Genomic DNA, 17500 nt, shown 5'->3' with positions numbered 1-17500 from the left:
TCTCCCTCTCTCCCTCCTCGTCCTCCCTCTCTCCCTCTCTCCCTCTCTCCCTCCTCGTCCTCCCTCTCTCCCTCTCTCCCTCTCTCCCCGGCTCTGTTCCCAGGCCGAGCAAGGCCGAGAGTCGTGGAGGTGTGAGAGGATGCCGAGGCTCAGGGGTGGTCGGGACAGGCCCCCCCCCCCCCCGAACCCCTCCTCTCCTGCTCAAGGCGTAAACCTTTTAACACACACGCCATTCTGTGGCGGGTCAGTCCGGGGTCTCGAGCCTTTCACACGTCGGCCTCTAATGAGGTTTGAGCCTCTCGGGCGAGGTGAGGGAGTCTGACCTCCACTCAACGGGCCGAGCTGCAGAGACACTGTTGGAAAAATCACTTCTGACACGAACCACTGAACAATGTGCAGGAGTCCGGCTCCGGGACGCGGAGAGCTCGCCGTCTCATTTCACCTCAAAAGTATTTGCAGCTGCTGTTTGGTAAATCCAATGAGCTTGAATTGAAATGTGGCTTTTGTGGATTCGGAAGAAATTCTCATTCTTTTCACCAAAGTACTTTTTAGCTCGCGACCCTGGTTGAGTCAATAGATTCTGTGTTCAGAGTTGTTGCCTCTTGACACGGGTAGGATGAAATGACAGGACTCATTTTGTTCTTGAGTCTTCAGGGTTTAAAGACTGAACTCAGGTTGTTGAATGTACTTTCACTTTTATCACTAATATAATACTGAAAACATGTGGAAACTGCACTAATTACCAGGGAATGCCAGGATAGAATATTTATTTTAATACATGATTTTAGTTTTTTTGAGAAAAAATTACTTTAATAAATGTAGGACTGTGTCAGGACTGTATTCAAATCAATACACTAATATAAATATATATAAATATATTATTTTAAATAATAAATATAAATATATCATGAAGCAAACCCAATAGCATCAATTCTAAAGCTAAGATATTCACAAGCTAAGATAGCAGTGAAGCTAGCTAGCTTTAGCAGTTTAGCCATGTTTTTCCCCATTGTGATCAGATTCACTGACTCAGTTATGATTTACAATTTTTATGCTTTTTAAATTTACACAAAAACAGTAATTTAGGCTAATTTAGTTTGAGCTTCAGTTAGCAGTGTCTCTCTCAGCAGCGAGCGTTAGCTTCCTGCACTACGGTTCTTTAACAACCAGGTTCATCTTAACTTCCTGTTTCCACAGTTTTCATTTTTACTTAAGTCGGATTCTGGACTGAATTTTTCTCAGATTGTTTAACTGCAATTTGCCAATTATGAAATAAAATCTAACATTTAACATTTAAAAAAATGTACTCCTAATAATAATAAATGAACAATCAGCAGCAGCATTGACCTAATATTGAATAACTTAAAGTACAGTATGTTGGCAAAAACTCAACTCTTAATATTCTAATTCAGTTAAAAAAAATCCCAAAGAAAATCATTTTAGGTTTAAAATTAATAAACAAAAATGTATTACGCTTTTTTTTTATTACAGATCTTATTTTTATTGAGGAGAGTCAAGTTGGTTTTTCCATTTTAGAAAATAAACCAATGACAATATTACAAATAATGAAATTGTTACATCATTCACAGGGTTACAGTCAATATACATTTATACAGAAATACAGGATCTCCCACATCATCAGTCACAGTGGTCGGAACCGGCACTGGGCAACAATGTGGAGCGTTTACAAATCAGGGGAACGTGGGGGACAGGGGACGTGGGACAGGGGACGCCGGACAGGGACGTGGGACAGGGGACGCCGGACAGGGGACGTGGGACAGGGGACGCAGGACAGGGGACGTGGGACAGGGGACGCAGGACAGGGGACGTGGGACAGGGGACGCAGGACAGGGGACGTGGGACAGGGGACGCCGGACAGGGGACGTGGGACAGGGGACTCAGGACAGGGGACGTGGGACAGGGGACGTGGGACAGGGGACGCAGGACAGGGGACGTGGGACAGGGGACGCAGGACAGGGGACCAGGGACGTGGGACCAGGGATGCGGGACAGGGGACGCCGGACAGGGGATGCGGGACCAGGGACAGGGGACGCCGGACAGGGGACGCGGGACAGGGGACGCCGGACAGGGGACGTGGGACATGGCAGTGGCTGAAGTGTGATGGTGTGTCCAGCAGACGGACAGAACCGACCTGGTCTGTCCTGAACACCTGCGACCCCTGGAGCCCACAGCAGTAGGGGGCGCTCTGGCGTCACGGAGGCCATGTTGTGCTCCACTCCAGGAGGCGTCCGGGCCTCTGGCTCTGACCAGACTGGAGCTGGCACAGTTTCTGTTTATGCAGCTCTCATGTAACCGTAACACGGAGACTCGACGGTTTCCCTCCGTCCTCCAGACGTTGGCAGCGACTGGTTTGACTTGAGCCCCACAGACGAAAGAGGAGAACCGTCAGTATGTTTTCATCAGGCCGACATTATGTGTCAGAACCATGTTGCTTCTACTGGAGTTTCCAGAGGAAAAGTGTAGAAGAGGTGAAACTAGAGAAACTGGAGTCTGTATCTGCACATGGAGGATTTTTTTTTTATGCTATAAAACTATGAAATTTTGCAATAAAACTACATCTGTAAAGTTAAATACTTTTTTTCTGTGAAGTGAAACAAATGTTCTGAACGGGGACGAGCCACTGAACTCCAGGTTCTGGACACACACATCTTCAACTGATCTGCACTGTAAAAAAACATTTACAGTGATGGATAATAATTTCCCTTGAATGAAATATTCAGTGTGATGTCAGAGAGGTGATAAAAGAATAATAAAATCCTCTGAGGAGTATTTCCACAGATGAGTGACTCAGTTTGTCTCTGGACCTTTTCACATCTCGGCCTCTGATTCGGACCAAACGACTTCCACACACGACAGACGTGTGGAGGAGATTATTGCTCAGCCGGAACTGCAACAACACAATAACACGGAACATTAATACTTCATGCAGCGCTGTTCAAACTCCTTCAGATGAACTGGGAGGACCAACAAAGTAGAAGACGGAACAAAAGGTTCTGAGCTGCAGGAAAACAGCCACAGCATGAAACAAGAGAAAAATCCTTATTTCCTATCCGACCCGCTCACGTGTGTGAAGCTCTGGAGCTCAGTTGAAGGAGGCTGTGTGGTGAACAACTGAAGGTCTCGGCAGTGGACGAGCGTCTGAAGCAGCTCTAATGGACCCGGAGCAGAAAGACTCGGATGAATCTGATGAAACACGTCATGTTACGTGGTTTTCCTGGAGACGGAATATTTGCTGCACCGCGAGAAGACGCAGCCGAACTGAACTGATGAGCTGCTGAGTGTTGGGAGATGGAAGAGGAAGACGGTCTGAAGATCGCTAGAAAAAGAATAAATAAAAAGCAAAACTGCTTGTTGGCATCAGTGGCATTTAGGTCCCAGCTTCACTTTCCTCTCGTGTCTCAGCTGCGACTAACAGCTCGTGATTCTCCTCCCACACTTTTATGTGTGAGGGAAATATTCCTTCTGATGTGCGGCTCTGCATATGGAAATAACCGCAGGGGATTATGGAGCATAAAGAGAATTCAAATCCCTCGGCTCCGGGTCTTAAATTCTATGGAGCGCCCGCGACTATGAAAGGTTTCTCTCTTTCTTGAACCTGAAGAAAACTTGGTAAACGTGAAGCTGGAAGCATCGTCCAGTCTGGAGGAATCTTTGTTTCTCTATTATTAGTGATCATGCAGCATCAGGACAAGACGAGCGTCGGTTCACCGAGACTAAACCAGACAAGTGAAGCCGACTGGAGGAGATCAGAGGAGGCCGACCGGGGCAGAGAGGGAGGCGGAGCCCGGAGCGAGCCGCCCGCTGTGACCACACACATCCGACGAGGACTCACAGCTGGACGTCCGTGTCTGGCTGTCGGCTCTCGGAGCAGACGCCCAGGAGGAGCGTCGCTCTGCCCAGATCGTGATTCACCGTCCTGCATCGCTGCGACAACAGACACTGACCGACGGTTCATAAGACAGTTTTGTTCACAGGAAACAATAAATGCATATACTGTCAATAAAATGAAATCAAAACCTGGAACAGGAAAACTCTGATTATCTACACGGTTCTTTTGCACCAACATGATTCGTTTCAATTCAAAGTGTTCGTGGAGATCCAGAGAGTTTGTTTGGAGTCAAACAGGCGACTCAGTGCAGGAAAATCATTCTAAAAGCAATAATAATAACAACAATCCAATAATATCCATACAGAAATCGCAATAATATAACACATTGCATTTTGTGTTTCATTCAACAAACGCCTGATTGTAAAATCTATTTGTGACCGTGTGAAAAATAACCAAGTGTGCTATTAAAACTTTAATACTGAAAACATTTTTAAAAAAGTCTTTTCAAAAGAAAAACTGGAAGAAGAAGAAACGCTGAATATGATGCAGCCACATTATAATCTGTAATCAGCAAATCAACGCTCTGAGAAAGGAACCACTCACTCAGCATGCGGTCAAACACCACGACATGAGGGAGGACAGCAGGACGTACTGTACGTACTGTACGTACGTGTGTGTGTGTGTGTGTGTGTGTGTGTGTGTGTGAGAGAGAGAGAAAACATGTAGGAAGTCGCTTTGCTGCTGCTGTTTTTCTTTTCTCACAAATTTTTTATACTAAATATGAAACTGGAGCGACGACCACCTGAATCCTGCCGCCGTCCGCTCAGCACGTCGCGACACGTTCAGGTGCATCGGGTATTTACAGCACAGGATCACTATCGGGTGCAAAGAGGGAAGAGTTCTATTTGGCAGGTTGTGAATAATTTCACTGTGAAAGAAAAAGAAACTTGTCATAGTGAGAGGAAGTCTTCATCACAAGGTTTCACACAATATAGAAAATCACTGTCTGTGTCATGTCTGTCCAACGGAACTCGTCCATTTCATGTTGGTTTTAAATCTGTTTTCTCTCCTGGGAATCGGTTGGAAGTGCAACGTCGGGTCCTTCGCTCTCCTCCTCCGCCACGAGAAATCCTTTTCCTCACGATGTCCACACGAAGACCACGGACGATGACCACGGACGACGACCACGGACGACGACCAGGACTCGACCACGGACGACGACCACGGACGACGACCACGGACGACGACCACGGACGACGACCAGGACTCGATCACGGACGACGACCACGGACGACGACCACGGACGACGACCAGGACTCGACCACGGACGACGACCACGGACGACGACCACGGACGACGACCAGGACTCGACCACGGACGACGACCACGGACGACGACCACGGACGACGACCACGGACGACGACCAGGACTCGACCACGGACGACGACCACGGACGACGACCACGGACGACGACCACGGACGACGACCACGGACGACGACCACGGACGACGACCAGGACTCGACCATGGACGACGACCAGGACTCGACCACGGACGACGACCACGGACGACGACCACGGACGACGACCAGGACTCGACCAGGACTCGTCCAGGACTCGTCCAGGACTCGTTCAGGACTCGTTCAGGACTCGTCCAGGACTCGTCCAGGACTCGTTCAGGACTCGTTCAGGACTCGTCCTCTTCTCCTCATCTTGTCCTTTCTTTTTCTTTTTTTTTTGCCCTTTTAAAGGGAAGCTTTCCTACTCAGCTCATCTAGTGTTCAACCTTATATCATCTATTAATTTAGACAAACTCTTGCCTTTTATCAGTTTTTCTCTTTTTTTCTTTAAAAAAAAATCTTTACAAAATGATCAGAACAAACAAACCAAAACAATAAATGTTGTACATCAAATGAAAATCAGTGGAAGATTGAAAAATACGTTTGCTGGTCACGTCTGACTCCCGTGGTTCTGGCTCCAGAGGCGGGTTGGCTGTCGGCTGTCGGCCCCCTGGCGCCTCATCGCATGGACCTCAGATTCCAAGGATGGAGAGAGTCAGAGGAGGAGAGAGGGGAGTGGCGAGGGGAACGAGGGATGAACGGTCGTCTGGTGGGAAGACCAGACACACTGTCACGCAAAAAATAAAACATCCACTCCATCCTCCGCAGCCAGAGACCTGCATCCCGACGCCGGCCCCCTCTGCTCCACTCCCGAGGGTCAAACCTCCACCGACTGGATCTGGTTCATCTGAGCTCGCATCATCTGGACGCTGTTGAGGATCTTCTTCTGATGGCCTGCGAGTGTCACACCCACCCTCAGGATGTCGCTGTGACGAGAGACAGAGGCCGATGTTAGCACACACTATGAACAGGCTGCCGTCCGTCCGTCTATCATCTGTCCGTCTGGATTTATATCACAACGTCTCCGAGGGGAACAACGTAACACAGAATAACCAAGACAGAAGATAATACGAGAGCACAACATACAGAGTTCCTCCATCTCATCTAATCACAATTAAATGTCTGTCTTGTGTGACTGAAACACCACGTTCCTCACAGAGGACGTAAACATGGCACGATGAAAAGGTTTGACTTCCAACATCATCATTTATTCACTGTTTGTTGAACAGTTTATCCCCAAAGCAGAAAATAAATCCACCCACAAACATCTGCTTTGAGTTTTTCAGCAGTAGTGTCAGGTCGTGATTGGCAGTGACACGCGGGTGGACGCGCTCATTTCTTCCCTTTTGAACACGATCTCCGTCCAGACGAGCGGTTTAGCTTCCGCCCGTACTGACACATGAAAACACACGTCACGTGTCCTCTCACGACCTCGAGGATGTGCGCGCTGCTGTCAACAGGAAGCCGATCGTCTGCTCTGCAGTCACTCACTCACAAAAAATACTCTATCACTATATGAGGAGTAAGACATAGACTTCTCTTCTTGGACGACGAGGTGGAACTGTTACTGACAGGAAGTGTTAGCAACGCTTTGCCTTCACCGCTGGTCGTCGAGTCGTGACCGATAAGAACCAATCAGGAAGAGAACGTCGGCGTCTGCATCATCGTTTAAAAACGGCTTCGACAAACTGGTCTACTTGCAAACTAGTCTACAGACAAACTAGTCTACAGACAAACTGGTCTACAGACACACTGGTCTACTGGCAAACTAGTCTACAGACAAACTGGTCCACTGGCAAACTGGTCCACTGGCAAACTAGTCTACAGACAAACTAGTCTACAGACAAACTGGTCTACAGGCAAACTAGTCTACAGACAAACTAGTCTACAGACAAACTGGTCTACAGACACACTGGTCTACTGGCAAACTAGTCTACAGACAAACTGGTCTACTGGCAAACAAGTCTACAGACAAACTGGTCTACAGACAAACTGGTCTACAGACAAACTGGTCTACTGGCAAACTGGTCTACAGACAAACTGGTCTACAGACAAACTGGTCTACAGACAAACTGGTCTACTGGCAAACTGGTCTACAGACAAACTAGTCTACAGACAAACTGGTCTACAGACAAACTGGTCTACTGGCAAACTGGTCTACAGGCAAACTGGTCTACAGGCAAACTGGTCTACAGACAAACTGGTCTACAGACAAACTGGTCCACTGGCAAACTGGTCTACAGACAAACTGGTCCACTGGCAAACTGGTCTACAGACAAACTGGTCCACTGGCAAACTGGTCCACTGACAAACTGGTCTAATGGCAAACTAGTCTACAGACAAACTAGTCTACAGACAAACTGGTCTACAGACAAACTGGTCTACTGGCAAACTGGTCCACTGGCAAACTAGTCTACAGACAAACTGGTCTACAGGCAAACTGGTCTACAGGCAAACTGGTCTACAGGCAAACTGGTCTACAGACAAACTGGTCCACTGGCAAACTGGTCTACAGACAAACTGGTCTACAGACAAACTGGTCTACAGACAAACTGGTCCACTGGCAAACTGGTCTACAGGCAAACTGGTCTACAGACAAACTGGTCTACAGGCAAACTGGTCTACAGACAAACTGGTCCACTGGCAAACTGGTCTACAGACAAACTGGTCCACTGGCAAACTGGTCTACAGACAAACTGGTCCACTGGCAAACTGGTCTACAGACAAACTGGTCTACAGACAAACTGGTCCACTGGCAAACTGGTCTACAGACAAACTGGTCCACTGGCAAACTGGTCTACAGACAAACTGGTCCACTGGCAAACTGGTCCACTGACAAACTGGTCTACAGGCAAACTGGTCCACTGGCAAACTAGTCTACAGACAAACTAGTCTACAGACAAACTGGTCTACAGACAAACTGGTCTACTGGCAAACTGGTCCACTGGCAAACTAGTCTACAGACAAACTGGTCTACTGGCAAACTGGTCCACTGGCAAACTAGTCTACAGACAAACTGGTCTACAGACAAACTGGTCCACTGGCAAACTAGTCTACAGACAAACTAGTCTACAGACAAACTGGTCCACTGGCAAACTGGTCCACTGGCAAACTAGTCTACAGACAAACTAGTCTACAGACAAACTAGTCTACAGACAAACTGGTCTACAGACAAACTGGTCTACTGGCAAACTGGTCCACTGGCAAACTAGTCTACAGACAAACTGGTCTACTGGCAAACTGGTCTACAGGCAAACTGGTCTACAGGCAAACTGGTCCACTGGCAAACTGGTCTACAGACAAACTGGTCCACTGGCAAACTGGTCTACAGACAAACTGGTCTACAGGCAAACTGGTCTACAGGCAAACTGGTCTACAGACAAACTGGTCTACAGACAAACTGGTCCACTGGCAAACTGGTCTACAGACAAACTGGTCCACTGGCAAACTGGTCTACAGACAAACTGGTCCACTGGCAAACTGGTCCACTGACAAACTGGTCTAATGGCAAACTAGTCTACAGACAAACTAGTCTACAGACAAACTGGTCTACAGACAAACTGGTCTACTGGCAAACTGGTCCACTGGCAAACTAGTCTACAGACAAACTGGTCTACAGGCAAACTGGTCTAGAGGCAAACTGGTCTACACACAAACTGGTCCACTGGCAAACTAGTCTACAGACAAACTGGTCTACAGGCAAACTGGTCTACAGGCAAACTGGTCTACAGACAAACTGGTCCACTGGCAAACTGGTCTACAGACAAACTGGTCTACAGACAAACTGGTCTACAGACAAACTGGTCCACTGGCAAACTGGTCCACTGGCAAACTGGTCTACAGACAAACTGGTCTACAGGCAAACTGGTCTACAGGCAAACTGGTCTACAGACAAACTGGTCTACAGACAAACTGGTCCACTGGCAAACTGGTCTACAGACAAACTGGTCCACTGGCAAACTGGTCTACAGACAAACTGGTCCACTGGCAAACTGGTCCACTGACAAACTGGTCTAATGGCAAACTAGTCTACAGACAAACTAGTCTACAGACAAACTGGTCTACAGACAAACTGGTCTACTGGCAAACTGGTCCACTGGCAAACTAGTCTACAGACAAACTGGTCTACAGGCAAACTGGTCTAGAGGCAAACTGGTCTACAGACAAACTGGTCCACTGGCAAACTAGTCTACAGACAAACTGGTCTACAGGCAAACTGGTCTACAGGCAAACTGGTCTACAGGCAAACTGGTCCACTGGCAAACTGGTCTACAGACAAACTGGTCTACAGACAAACTGGTCTACAGACAAACTGGTCCACTGGCAAACTGGTCTACAGGCAAACTGGTCTACAGACAAACTGGTCTACAGGCAAACTGGTCTACAGACAAACTGGTCCACTGGCAAACTGGCCCACTGGCAAACTGGTCTACAGACAAACTGGTCTACAGACAAACTGGTCCACTGGCAAACTGGTCTACAGACAAACTGGTCTACAGACAAACTGGCCCACTGGCAAACTGGTCTACAGACAAACTGGTCCACTGGCAAACTGGTCTACAGACAAACTGGTCCACTGGCAAACTGGTCTACAGACAAACTGGTCTACAGACAAACTGGTCCACTGGCAAACTGGTCTACAGGCAAACTGGTCTACAGACAAACTGGTCTACAGGCAAACTGGTCTACAGACAACCTGGTCCACTGGCAAACTGGTCTACAGACAAACTGGTCCACTGGCAAACTGGTCTACAGACAAACTGGTCTACAGACAAACTGGTCTACAGGCAAACTGGTCTACAGACAAACTGGTCCACTGGCAAACTGGTCTACAGACAAACTGATCTACAGACAAACTGGTCTACAGACAAACTGGTCTACAGACAATGTGAAATGCCTTTTCTCATTGGTTTTCCGGTAAAATGGTACGAAGGTATAAAGTGTTTTGGACAATGACGTTCATTCATTTCCCCTGATTCTGAATCTGAACACGAATCAGCATCTGTTTCAATCAGAGAATTGATCAGAGCCTCTTCATCTCTGGTTCTCAGACAGGAAGTGATCGTATCTGTTTCTCCACAGGAGCCGTTGTTAACACGAGGACATTGTGTGTCCTGAGATGATTCTTCTGAACACATGGCAGAGAACAAAGGGAACATTTATGACTCTGAGCTATTGTGCTAACTGTTCATATTACAATCTGCTCATCACATGCAGAGTGTTCTGACGCCCCCCCAACCACAACAGCAGCGAGGATCATCACTTACTCCATGGTCATCTGAGACACCACATCGAACGTAGTGAAGTCAGCACTGGCAAAGTTGTCTTTGTACTGGCCCATCTTGATGGCGTCCAGCCACTCGTCCACTGTGCTGAAGCTGGAGAAGTCCGGGATGCTGCGGTCCAGCAGCGGGAGGTGAACACTGGGGGAACAAACGGACGACGTGAAGAGGAACGATGATACAAAGTCAATCCAGACATCCAACATGAATTATTACATTACCTTTTCAAAAGACTAGACAGAACTTAGAGAATCCCATGAACCATGAGCCAATAATAAGTATATTTTCCAAATGAAGCTATCGGCTTCAGGGAGCCAAATGTATCCACGGTGGAAAGTCTGGCCCCGGGTCCTGCGCCCCACCACAGATGAAAGTACAGACGGGGAGAATGGAAATCAGTAAACTCTGGTGCTCAGGGGAAACTAACACCCAGAGCAGGAACGCTCCGAAATGTTTTGTTTTGAAAATTGCACAACTGCTTCTCTCCCGGATTCGCCTGAAGCGTCCGTGGGAAGGATTTGATCTATCAAACCAAAAGGCTTAAATTTACATAACCGCTCGGCGCCAGGAGAAACAAGAGACAGTGTGTTCGGCAAAACGTGAACGCTGCCGTGGACGGTGCTGTCGCAGGAGCAGGAGGGGAGAGTCTTTGTATCTGAAGTATTATATGTGTCTTGACCACTCACTGTGTGTTGACTCCCTGCCACTCACCCTGAAGATAACGGAGTCATGGCCTTCAGCGAGTTGGGGTTGCGGATCATCTTGTCCAGGTTGTTGACGATCTGGCTGAACTTGGGCCGATTGTTCCGGTCTTTCTGCCAACAGTCCAGCATGAGCTGGTGGAGCGCGCTGGGACAGTCCATGGGCGGCGGCAGCCGGTAGTCCTGCTCTATGGCGTTGATGACCTGCAGGGGGAGACACAGATCTCTAAGGGTCGCTACGAGGCTCTACAAAGAAGTGGATTGACGGGAAGAAGGGAGCAACAACGCAGTGATGGAGGAGGAACTCAGATCCTTTAAAATATCTCAAAGTTCTAATTAAACTGTGTAAAAATACACGACAAGTAAAAACTACTGCCATTAAAATCCCAGTTAGGAAACAGTCAAGAAGTCTGTAACCTATCGAACATTATAGCATAGTTATGAATAGTGATCACTACTGTATGTAGTATTTGATTGTTGTACCTGGTTGAGGCGGAGCTCGTTATTAATAGTTTATCTACAGTTGTACAGTTGTTGACTGGATCACAAGATAAATCTGAGGATTTTATTCTGTAGTTTCTTTAAAAGTTTTGTAAAATACTCAATATTTTTATCTAAATGAAAACATGTGAAATGTTTGGAGGGTAAAAAACTGAGTATAAATCTGAAAAGTCACCAGTAACAAAAGCTGTCACACAATGTATTTTACTGGAGTGGATGGAAACACTTTAGTCTTTAGTTACTTCTCACCACTGATATGATCCGACTGGAAATCATCCTCAGCCTGTATTAATATAAATATCATCAGCAGATAATCAATATTCTTTATTACAGTCGTTGATTAATGGCCCCGATGTGAAGTGAATGAATCCACCACACGAGCATCTGTCCTTCGCACCATGTGGGAGAACAACTGCTGCGTCACTGTAACAGTCCAGACGTGAATACATAGATGTGTACAAATATATGAATATCACATCCCTCCTGCGTGTGACGGCTTGTTGAGCAGCAGTCAGGTCATGAAGATCACAAAACCTTGACGGCGAGTTCTCGCTGCCACTTGATCTCTGGCCTCCACTTCCTGTTTAACGCTCTCACTCACATGAAGATATTTGTGACTTGGACGCTGGTGGTTGAGCTGTGAATTAACAGAGCGGAACAACCTGGAGGACACTCGTGACGAGGACCCACAATCCCCTGCTCATTACCGGGGCCATTAAAGCAGCAGCTCCATTCAGACCCAGATTAATCTCATTCATGAGACCTCCAGACGAGGACCCCGGCGGAGCACCGACACTATCTGAGGCTGCTAATAAGATAACCGCCGAGGTCCTCGCTCCCTCTTAGCACATTAGTGTTCTCACTTTCAATTTGAAACTATTTTCATTATCTCTCTCCCCATAATTTGCTCTCTCCCCCGCGACCCAGAGGGAGAGAGGAAACGGAGGCTCCGGTGAAGAGCAGAGATCGGCCACTGTGCATTTCAAATGATCTGATGACGGCTCTGTGGTGAGAGTGGGCGAGTTCTCCGAGAAGCAGAAACACGGACAGACTGAAAGTAAAATACATACATCTTGATTGGTCATGTCCCAGTAAGGCCTCTCCCCGTAGGACATGACCTCCCACATGACGATCCCGTAGCTCCACACGTCGCTCGCAGACGTGAACTTCCTGTACTGGATCGCTTCAGGTGCCGTCCACCGGATCGGGATCTTCCCACCCTGCCAACACACAAACTAACCTCAGCGAGGAAAACAAAGAGCGAAACCCGACCGTCGCAGCGTCTCGGCTCCGGAAAGAGAAACTGTGTTGACGGTAACTCGAACTGGGAGGAGGACTTGGAGTAAAGAACGGTGCGTAGTGAGTCAGTGTCTCATGTTTCTCACCAGAGCGCTGGTGTAGGTCGGATCCGACGTGTCGTCCTCCAGGAAGCGCGAGAGGCCGAAGTCCGACACCTTGCACACCAGGTTGCTGTTGACCAGGATGTTGCGCGCGGCGAGGTCGCGGTGCACGTAGTTCATGTCAGCGAGGTACTTCATGCCGGAGGCGATGCCGCGCAGCATCCCAACGAGCTGGATCACAGTGAACTGCCCGTCGTTTTGCTTTGAACAGAAAAGAGGACATTGAGTTACAACACGACTGGTTCACGATGCTACTAGTCTCACAATTGATATAAAGTCAGGATGGATTTCAATATTCTTCTTTCAGTCGAAGATACAAAAGGTTCGTGAAGCTGGAAACCAAACTGTCGAATGTGGGAGTTGTTTTTTCATAACCTGCTTTTTCTTTCAATTCGTTTCAATGAAAAACGTTTTAGGTTTGAGGTGTAATAAATCTGTCAGATCTCAACATCCTGATTTAAAGGAGATATATTGTTCTCATATCCATCTTCACGATGTTAATGTGGGTTATGACTCGAAAAGTTTTTCACTCATCAGTTTCAGCCTCTGTCTCTTTTAGGCCCTGCCCTCCCAGTGAAGCCCGGGCTGCTCTGATTGGCCAGCTGGCTCCACTCTGTTGTGATTGGTCGACGGCTTCCAGCGCATGTAGGAGGTTCTCTTGTGTCGGACGGACCCCAGACATTACACTCCTGTAACGTGGCGACATCACCATGGTGACATCGTCCCTTTGCCGCCGACTTTTTTAACTTTGCAGAACTTTTACATTCACAACAAACTAGAGGAAAGAGAAAAAACTGAAACAGTTTCTCCTTTAAAAGCGTTGTGCCATTACTTTTACGAATTAGTTCACATTGAAATGCTTTTGGTTTAAGTATCATATTTTAGTTTTGACAGAATGACTGAGGGTTGTGTTGGAGTGTTGGTGTTTGTGAGGCGGCCCTCAGGACCCTGGGGGGCGGGGCTTAGCTGGGCCTGGCTCGTCTGTCTACAGCTGTTCCCCCGCATGGCTGGCGAGGGCTTTACCCCATGCACGGGCGGCGTCTGGAGCAGCGCTGCAGCTGTGCCTCCAACTGCGCACACCTGCACTCTCCCCACCACCCACCACGACGCCGGAGAACAGAGGATTCCAGACTTCCACAGAAGGATCATGGAGCTCAGGGTCGGGGAGGCAGGAGAACACGACCGCTCCTCGGCCCAGTTCTCCCTCAAACAGTTTGCTGCTCATTAGCCGAGCGGATGTTTCTTCTTCTTCTACTTCATGTACCGCAGCAATTAAGCAGAATGCATTATTCATGAGGCCTTTCCCACAAACACACTCCGCCTCCTAATCTGAGTTTGCATTTAGTTTAATTGGAAAGATTCCTCCAAAGTCTTTGGGGTCAGATTAGCTGGCGAATCCCCACAGACACATTTAGATCTATGTGATTGAAGAGCTACTGTAATTTCTATGAAAATCAGGTTTTACATTAAAGCCTCATGGCTCTGATCCCTCTCTCCGTCCTGCAGGCGGCGGCGGGGGAGTCAGACAACACAAACCGTGTTCAGAGCTTCGACTCCGTCAGCAGTTGTTGCCACGAACTGTCACCGGGAGGTTGTGACGAGGTTCCCTGTTGTTTCCCAGAGAATGTGCTGTCAAATGTGTTTAGCCGACATCTACATAAACACAAACACCCTTCACACACGTCAGATTCCACAAAGAGCTGAAGCTTTGTGCCTCCGAGGTCGGAGGCAGAATAAAGAGTCTGCTGACTGCGCTTCATGTGTTTTCTGATGTGACCATCAGTTTTCAACTGAGTGTTTCAACTTCATCACACTGTCGATTACTGTAAATGAAATAGGTTTATTAACAACACAAGGTCAGACAATAATCTTCATCCTTCTTTCTTCAGGACAAACGTTTCTCACTGTTCCATTAGATTCCGAGGTCTTTGTTGTTGGAACAGTTTGACAAGTCGCATTAAATATTAAATTCATTTAAGAAGCAAACCATCTCTTTTTTGTTGGTCCAGTTGAGCAACGCAACATCATAATTATTCTCTGTCATAATTCATCCACTTTCATATGTTAATAGCTGATTAATTATTTCTTTTCCGTTAGCTGTCACCTGTGGCTCCTCCTGCACATTTCAGTTATTTGTTTTATTTTCTATATTTCACTATATACTGTTTGTATCTTGTTCCTTTTTTACTGAACTATTATTTATTTTTGTGCAATAAAAAAATCAAAATCAAATAATGAGATACATATTCTCTGAATCTCATTAAATAGAGCGTTTCCATTACATCATTTGAAATTTAACTAAAAACACATAATTGTGAGCAAAAATCATAAATCCACAATTTCTTCTCAATCCAAAAATGCAAAGAGAACAACTATGTGTTCAGATGAAAGCGTATGAAAGACGTGTTATCATTTCTCTAACATGCTCAGACGGACGGTGTAACGTCTCATCGCCGGCTCCACTTTATTATTCTGACATCTCATTTTAAGTCTCGCAAAGTCTTTGAATTATTCATTCAGGTGGTAAATGAGAGAACACGGACGGTTTCTCTGCAACATCCTTCTCTTTTATAATATTTAATAATAAATATATATTATTTTCTGATATACTTATTCTCTTATATTCTTATAATAGGTCGTGAAAATTACTGAGGGATGCATATTCATAACCACCGTAAACAGAGAATCAAAAAGAAACAAGACAATAACTCCAAAGATTCAGAGATTCATCGGTTCATTGCCGAGACTGACGGAGGAAAACACATGAATCAATAAACAGATAATGTGTGAACGTTCATCATGAAGCGAACCGTAACTGCACCGAGGAGACGGGAGATTCTGTGAATAATAATATTTACTTGAAGATTACGACGCATGAGTATTAACCTTGTGAAATGATTGGACTAATGTGTGTGAGCACACACAGGCAGGAGAGAGTGTGTTTATGAATCCCCGTTCGTCAGGTGTCTGAATCACCCACGTGGATTAATCCTGAACCCGGAGGATTAATCTGTTTCATAGAAGAATTATAATTTGAGTCAGAGTGTAACTTTCAAACAGCAGCAGCCTTGAGTTCAAGTCTAATCTGACATCATTATTATAGTATTATAATAATCTGTAGCTCAGAGTTTACACTCTCACTGTATTTCTGTTTCTTTATTGTGACTGCTCTGCGTATATTTTATTATCTATATTTTGTATATTTTGTACATATCTGTTGTTTGCTTTTTTAAATATTCTGCTTCCCACTTTGCTGCTGTGACATTTACCATTTAATTTACATGTTGTGGGATGAATAAAGGAATATCTTATCTAATCTTATCTTATCTTGAGTTGGTGAAACAACCAAAAAGAATAATAATAATAATAAACAATATTCTGTCTTCATGATCGCTTTAGGTCACAGGTCACAGCTCAGGTCGAGTCGTCACAAATTACGTATTCAATACTTATTATTCAATAACTTATTATTAATAACCAATACTTATTATTCAATAACTGTGTGATGTCAGTCTGACATCAAACACTGTCAGGTCGACATTATCACCATGTGATGTTATAACTCTTCTAAATATATTATATTTCACTTAAAATATTTTTTTAATAAATAAAAATAAATGGCTATGTTTTTCTAAAAGACTAGTTTGAAAATAATTTCCCTGGGAGGACGAGACAAATACTTTTATTATAAATTCTACTAACGAAACCAAATTGATATCATCATATTCTGTTTAATACCACATATTCCACCATTTCACAGGCCTGTGATTTAATCAGTATAAAATAAATTTAAAATTTACAGAATTGGTCATAACAATCTCCGTTAGATATTTTCCTCAAAGACAAACGGCAGACTCCGCCCCCATTTATGTAACGTTACATAATTTAATATTAATGACGTCATTATCATTCTATGAACCCACAGGGCCACTGGATGAGACATCACACACACACACACACACACACACACACGGGTCTTACTCGGAGGAAGGAGTCCAGAGACCCGTTCTCCATGAACTCCGTGACGATCATGACGGGGCTGCTCTTGGTGACCACGCCCTCCAGGCGGATGACGTTGGGATGGTCGAACTGGCCCATGATGCTCGCCTCGCTTAGGAAGTCCCGCCTCTGCTTCTCCGTGTAGCCGGACTTCAGAGTCTTTATGGCCACGAACATCTCCCTCTTCCCCGGCAGCCTCAGGTTTCCGCTGCACACCTCGCCGAACTCTCCTGCCAAGGAAACAGCGAGTTCTCATTAATCTCAGAGAAACTATAATTAAGGACCCGTTGTATTTAGAAATCTCTTCACGTGTGAGTTTTCATTACCTGCACCGATGACCTGTTCAATCTTCACGCAGGTTATATCGAT

At 46.1% G+C, this 17500-nt stretch overlaps 1 protein-coding gene and 1 long non-coding RNA gene across 5 annotated transcripts in view; one reads left to right on the top strand and one right to left on the bottom strand.

Annotated features, from left to right (window-relative positions):
- Nucleotides 1-5423: 5423 nt before the first annotated feature.
- Nucleotides 5424-17500, bottom strand: part of ephb2b (eph receptor B2b) — a 111716-nt gene continuing 99639 nt past the window's right edge. For all 4 annotated transcript variants that reach the window (XM_035632032.2, XM_035632035.2, XM_035632033.2 and 1 more), the window contains exons 10-16: nucleotides 17458-17500; nucleotides 17114-17361; nucleotides 13118-13333; nucleotides 12803-12952; nucleotides 11242-11435; nucleotides 10516-10671; nucleotides 5424-6174 (exon numbers count right to left, since the gene is read on the bottom strand). The exon at nucleotides 17458-17500 is cut by the window's right edge. In XM_035632032.2, the coding sequence (XP_035487925.2) occupies nucleotides 6066-6174; nucleotides 10516-10671; nucleotides 11242-11435; nucleotides 12803-12952; nucleotides 13118-13333; nucleotides 17114-17361; nucleotides 17458-17500 (1116 nt within the window). In that variant the 3' untranslated portion in view covers nucleotides 5424-6065. The remainder of the gene's footprint in view (nucleotides 6175-10515; nucleotides 10672-11241; nucleotides 11436-12802; nucleotides 12953-13117; nucleotides 13334-17113; nucleotides 17362-17457) is intronic.
- Nucleotides 13252-15118, top strand: LOC118309657. Its single transcript, XR_004793525.2, has 2 exons — nucleotides 13252-13454; nucleotides 13692-15118. It is a non-coding gene; the product is annotated as an uncharacterized LOC118309657 (long non-coding RNA).

Source organism: Scophthalmus maximus, chromosome 6 (genome assembly GCF_022379125.1).
Source record: "Scophthalmus maximus strain ysfricsl-2021 chromosome 6, ASM2237912v1, whole genome shotgun sequence".
Lineage (NCBI taxonomy): Eukaryota > Metazoa > Chordata > Actinopteri > Pleuronectiformes > Scophthalmidae > Scophthalmus > Scophthalmus maximus.
This window is presented reverse-complemented; position numbering and strand designations above follow the sequence as displayed.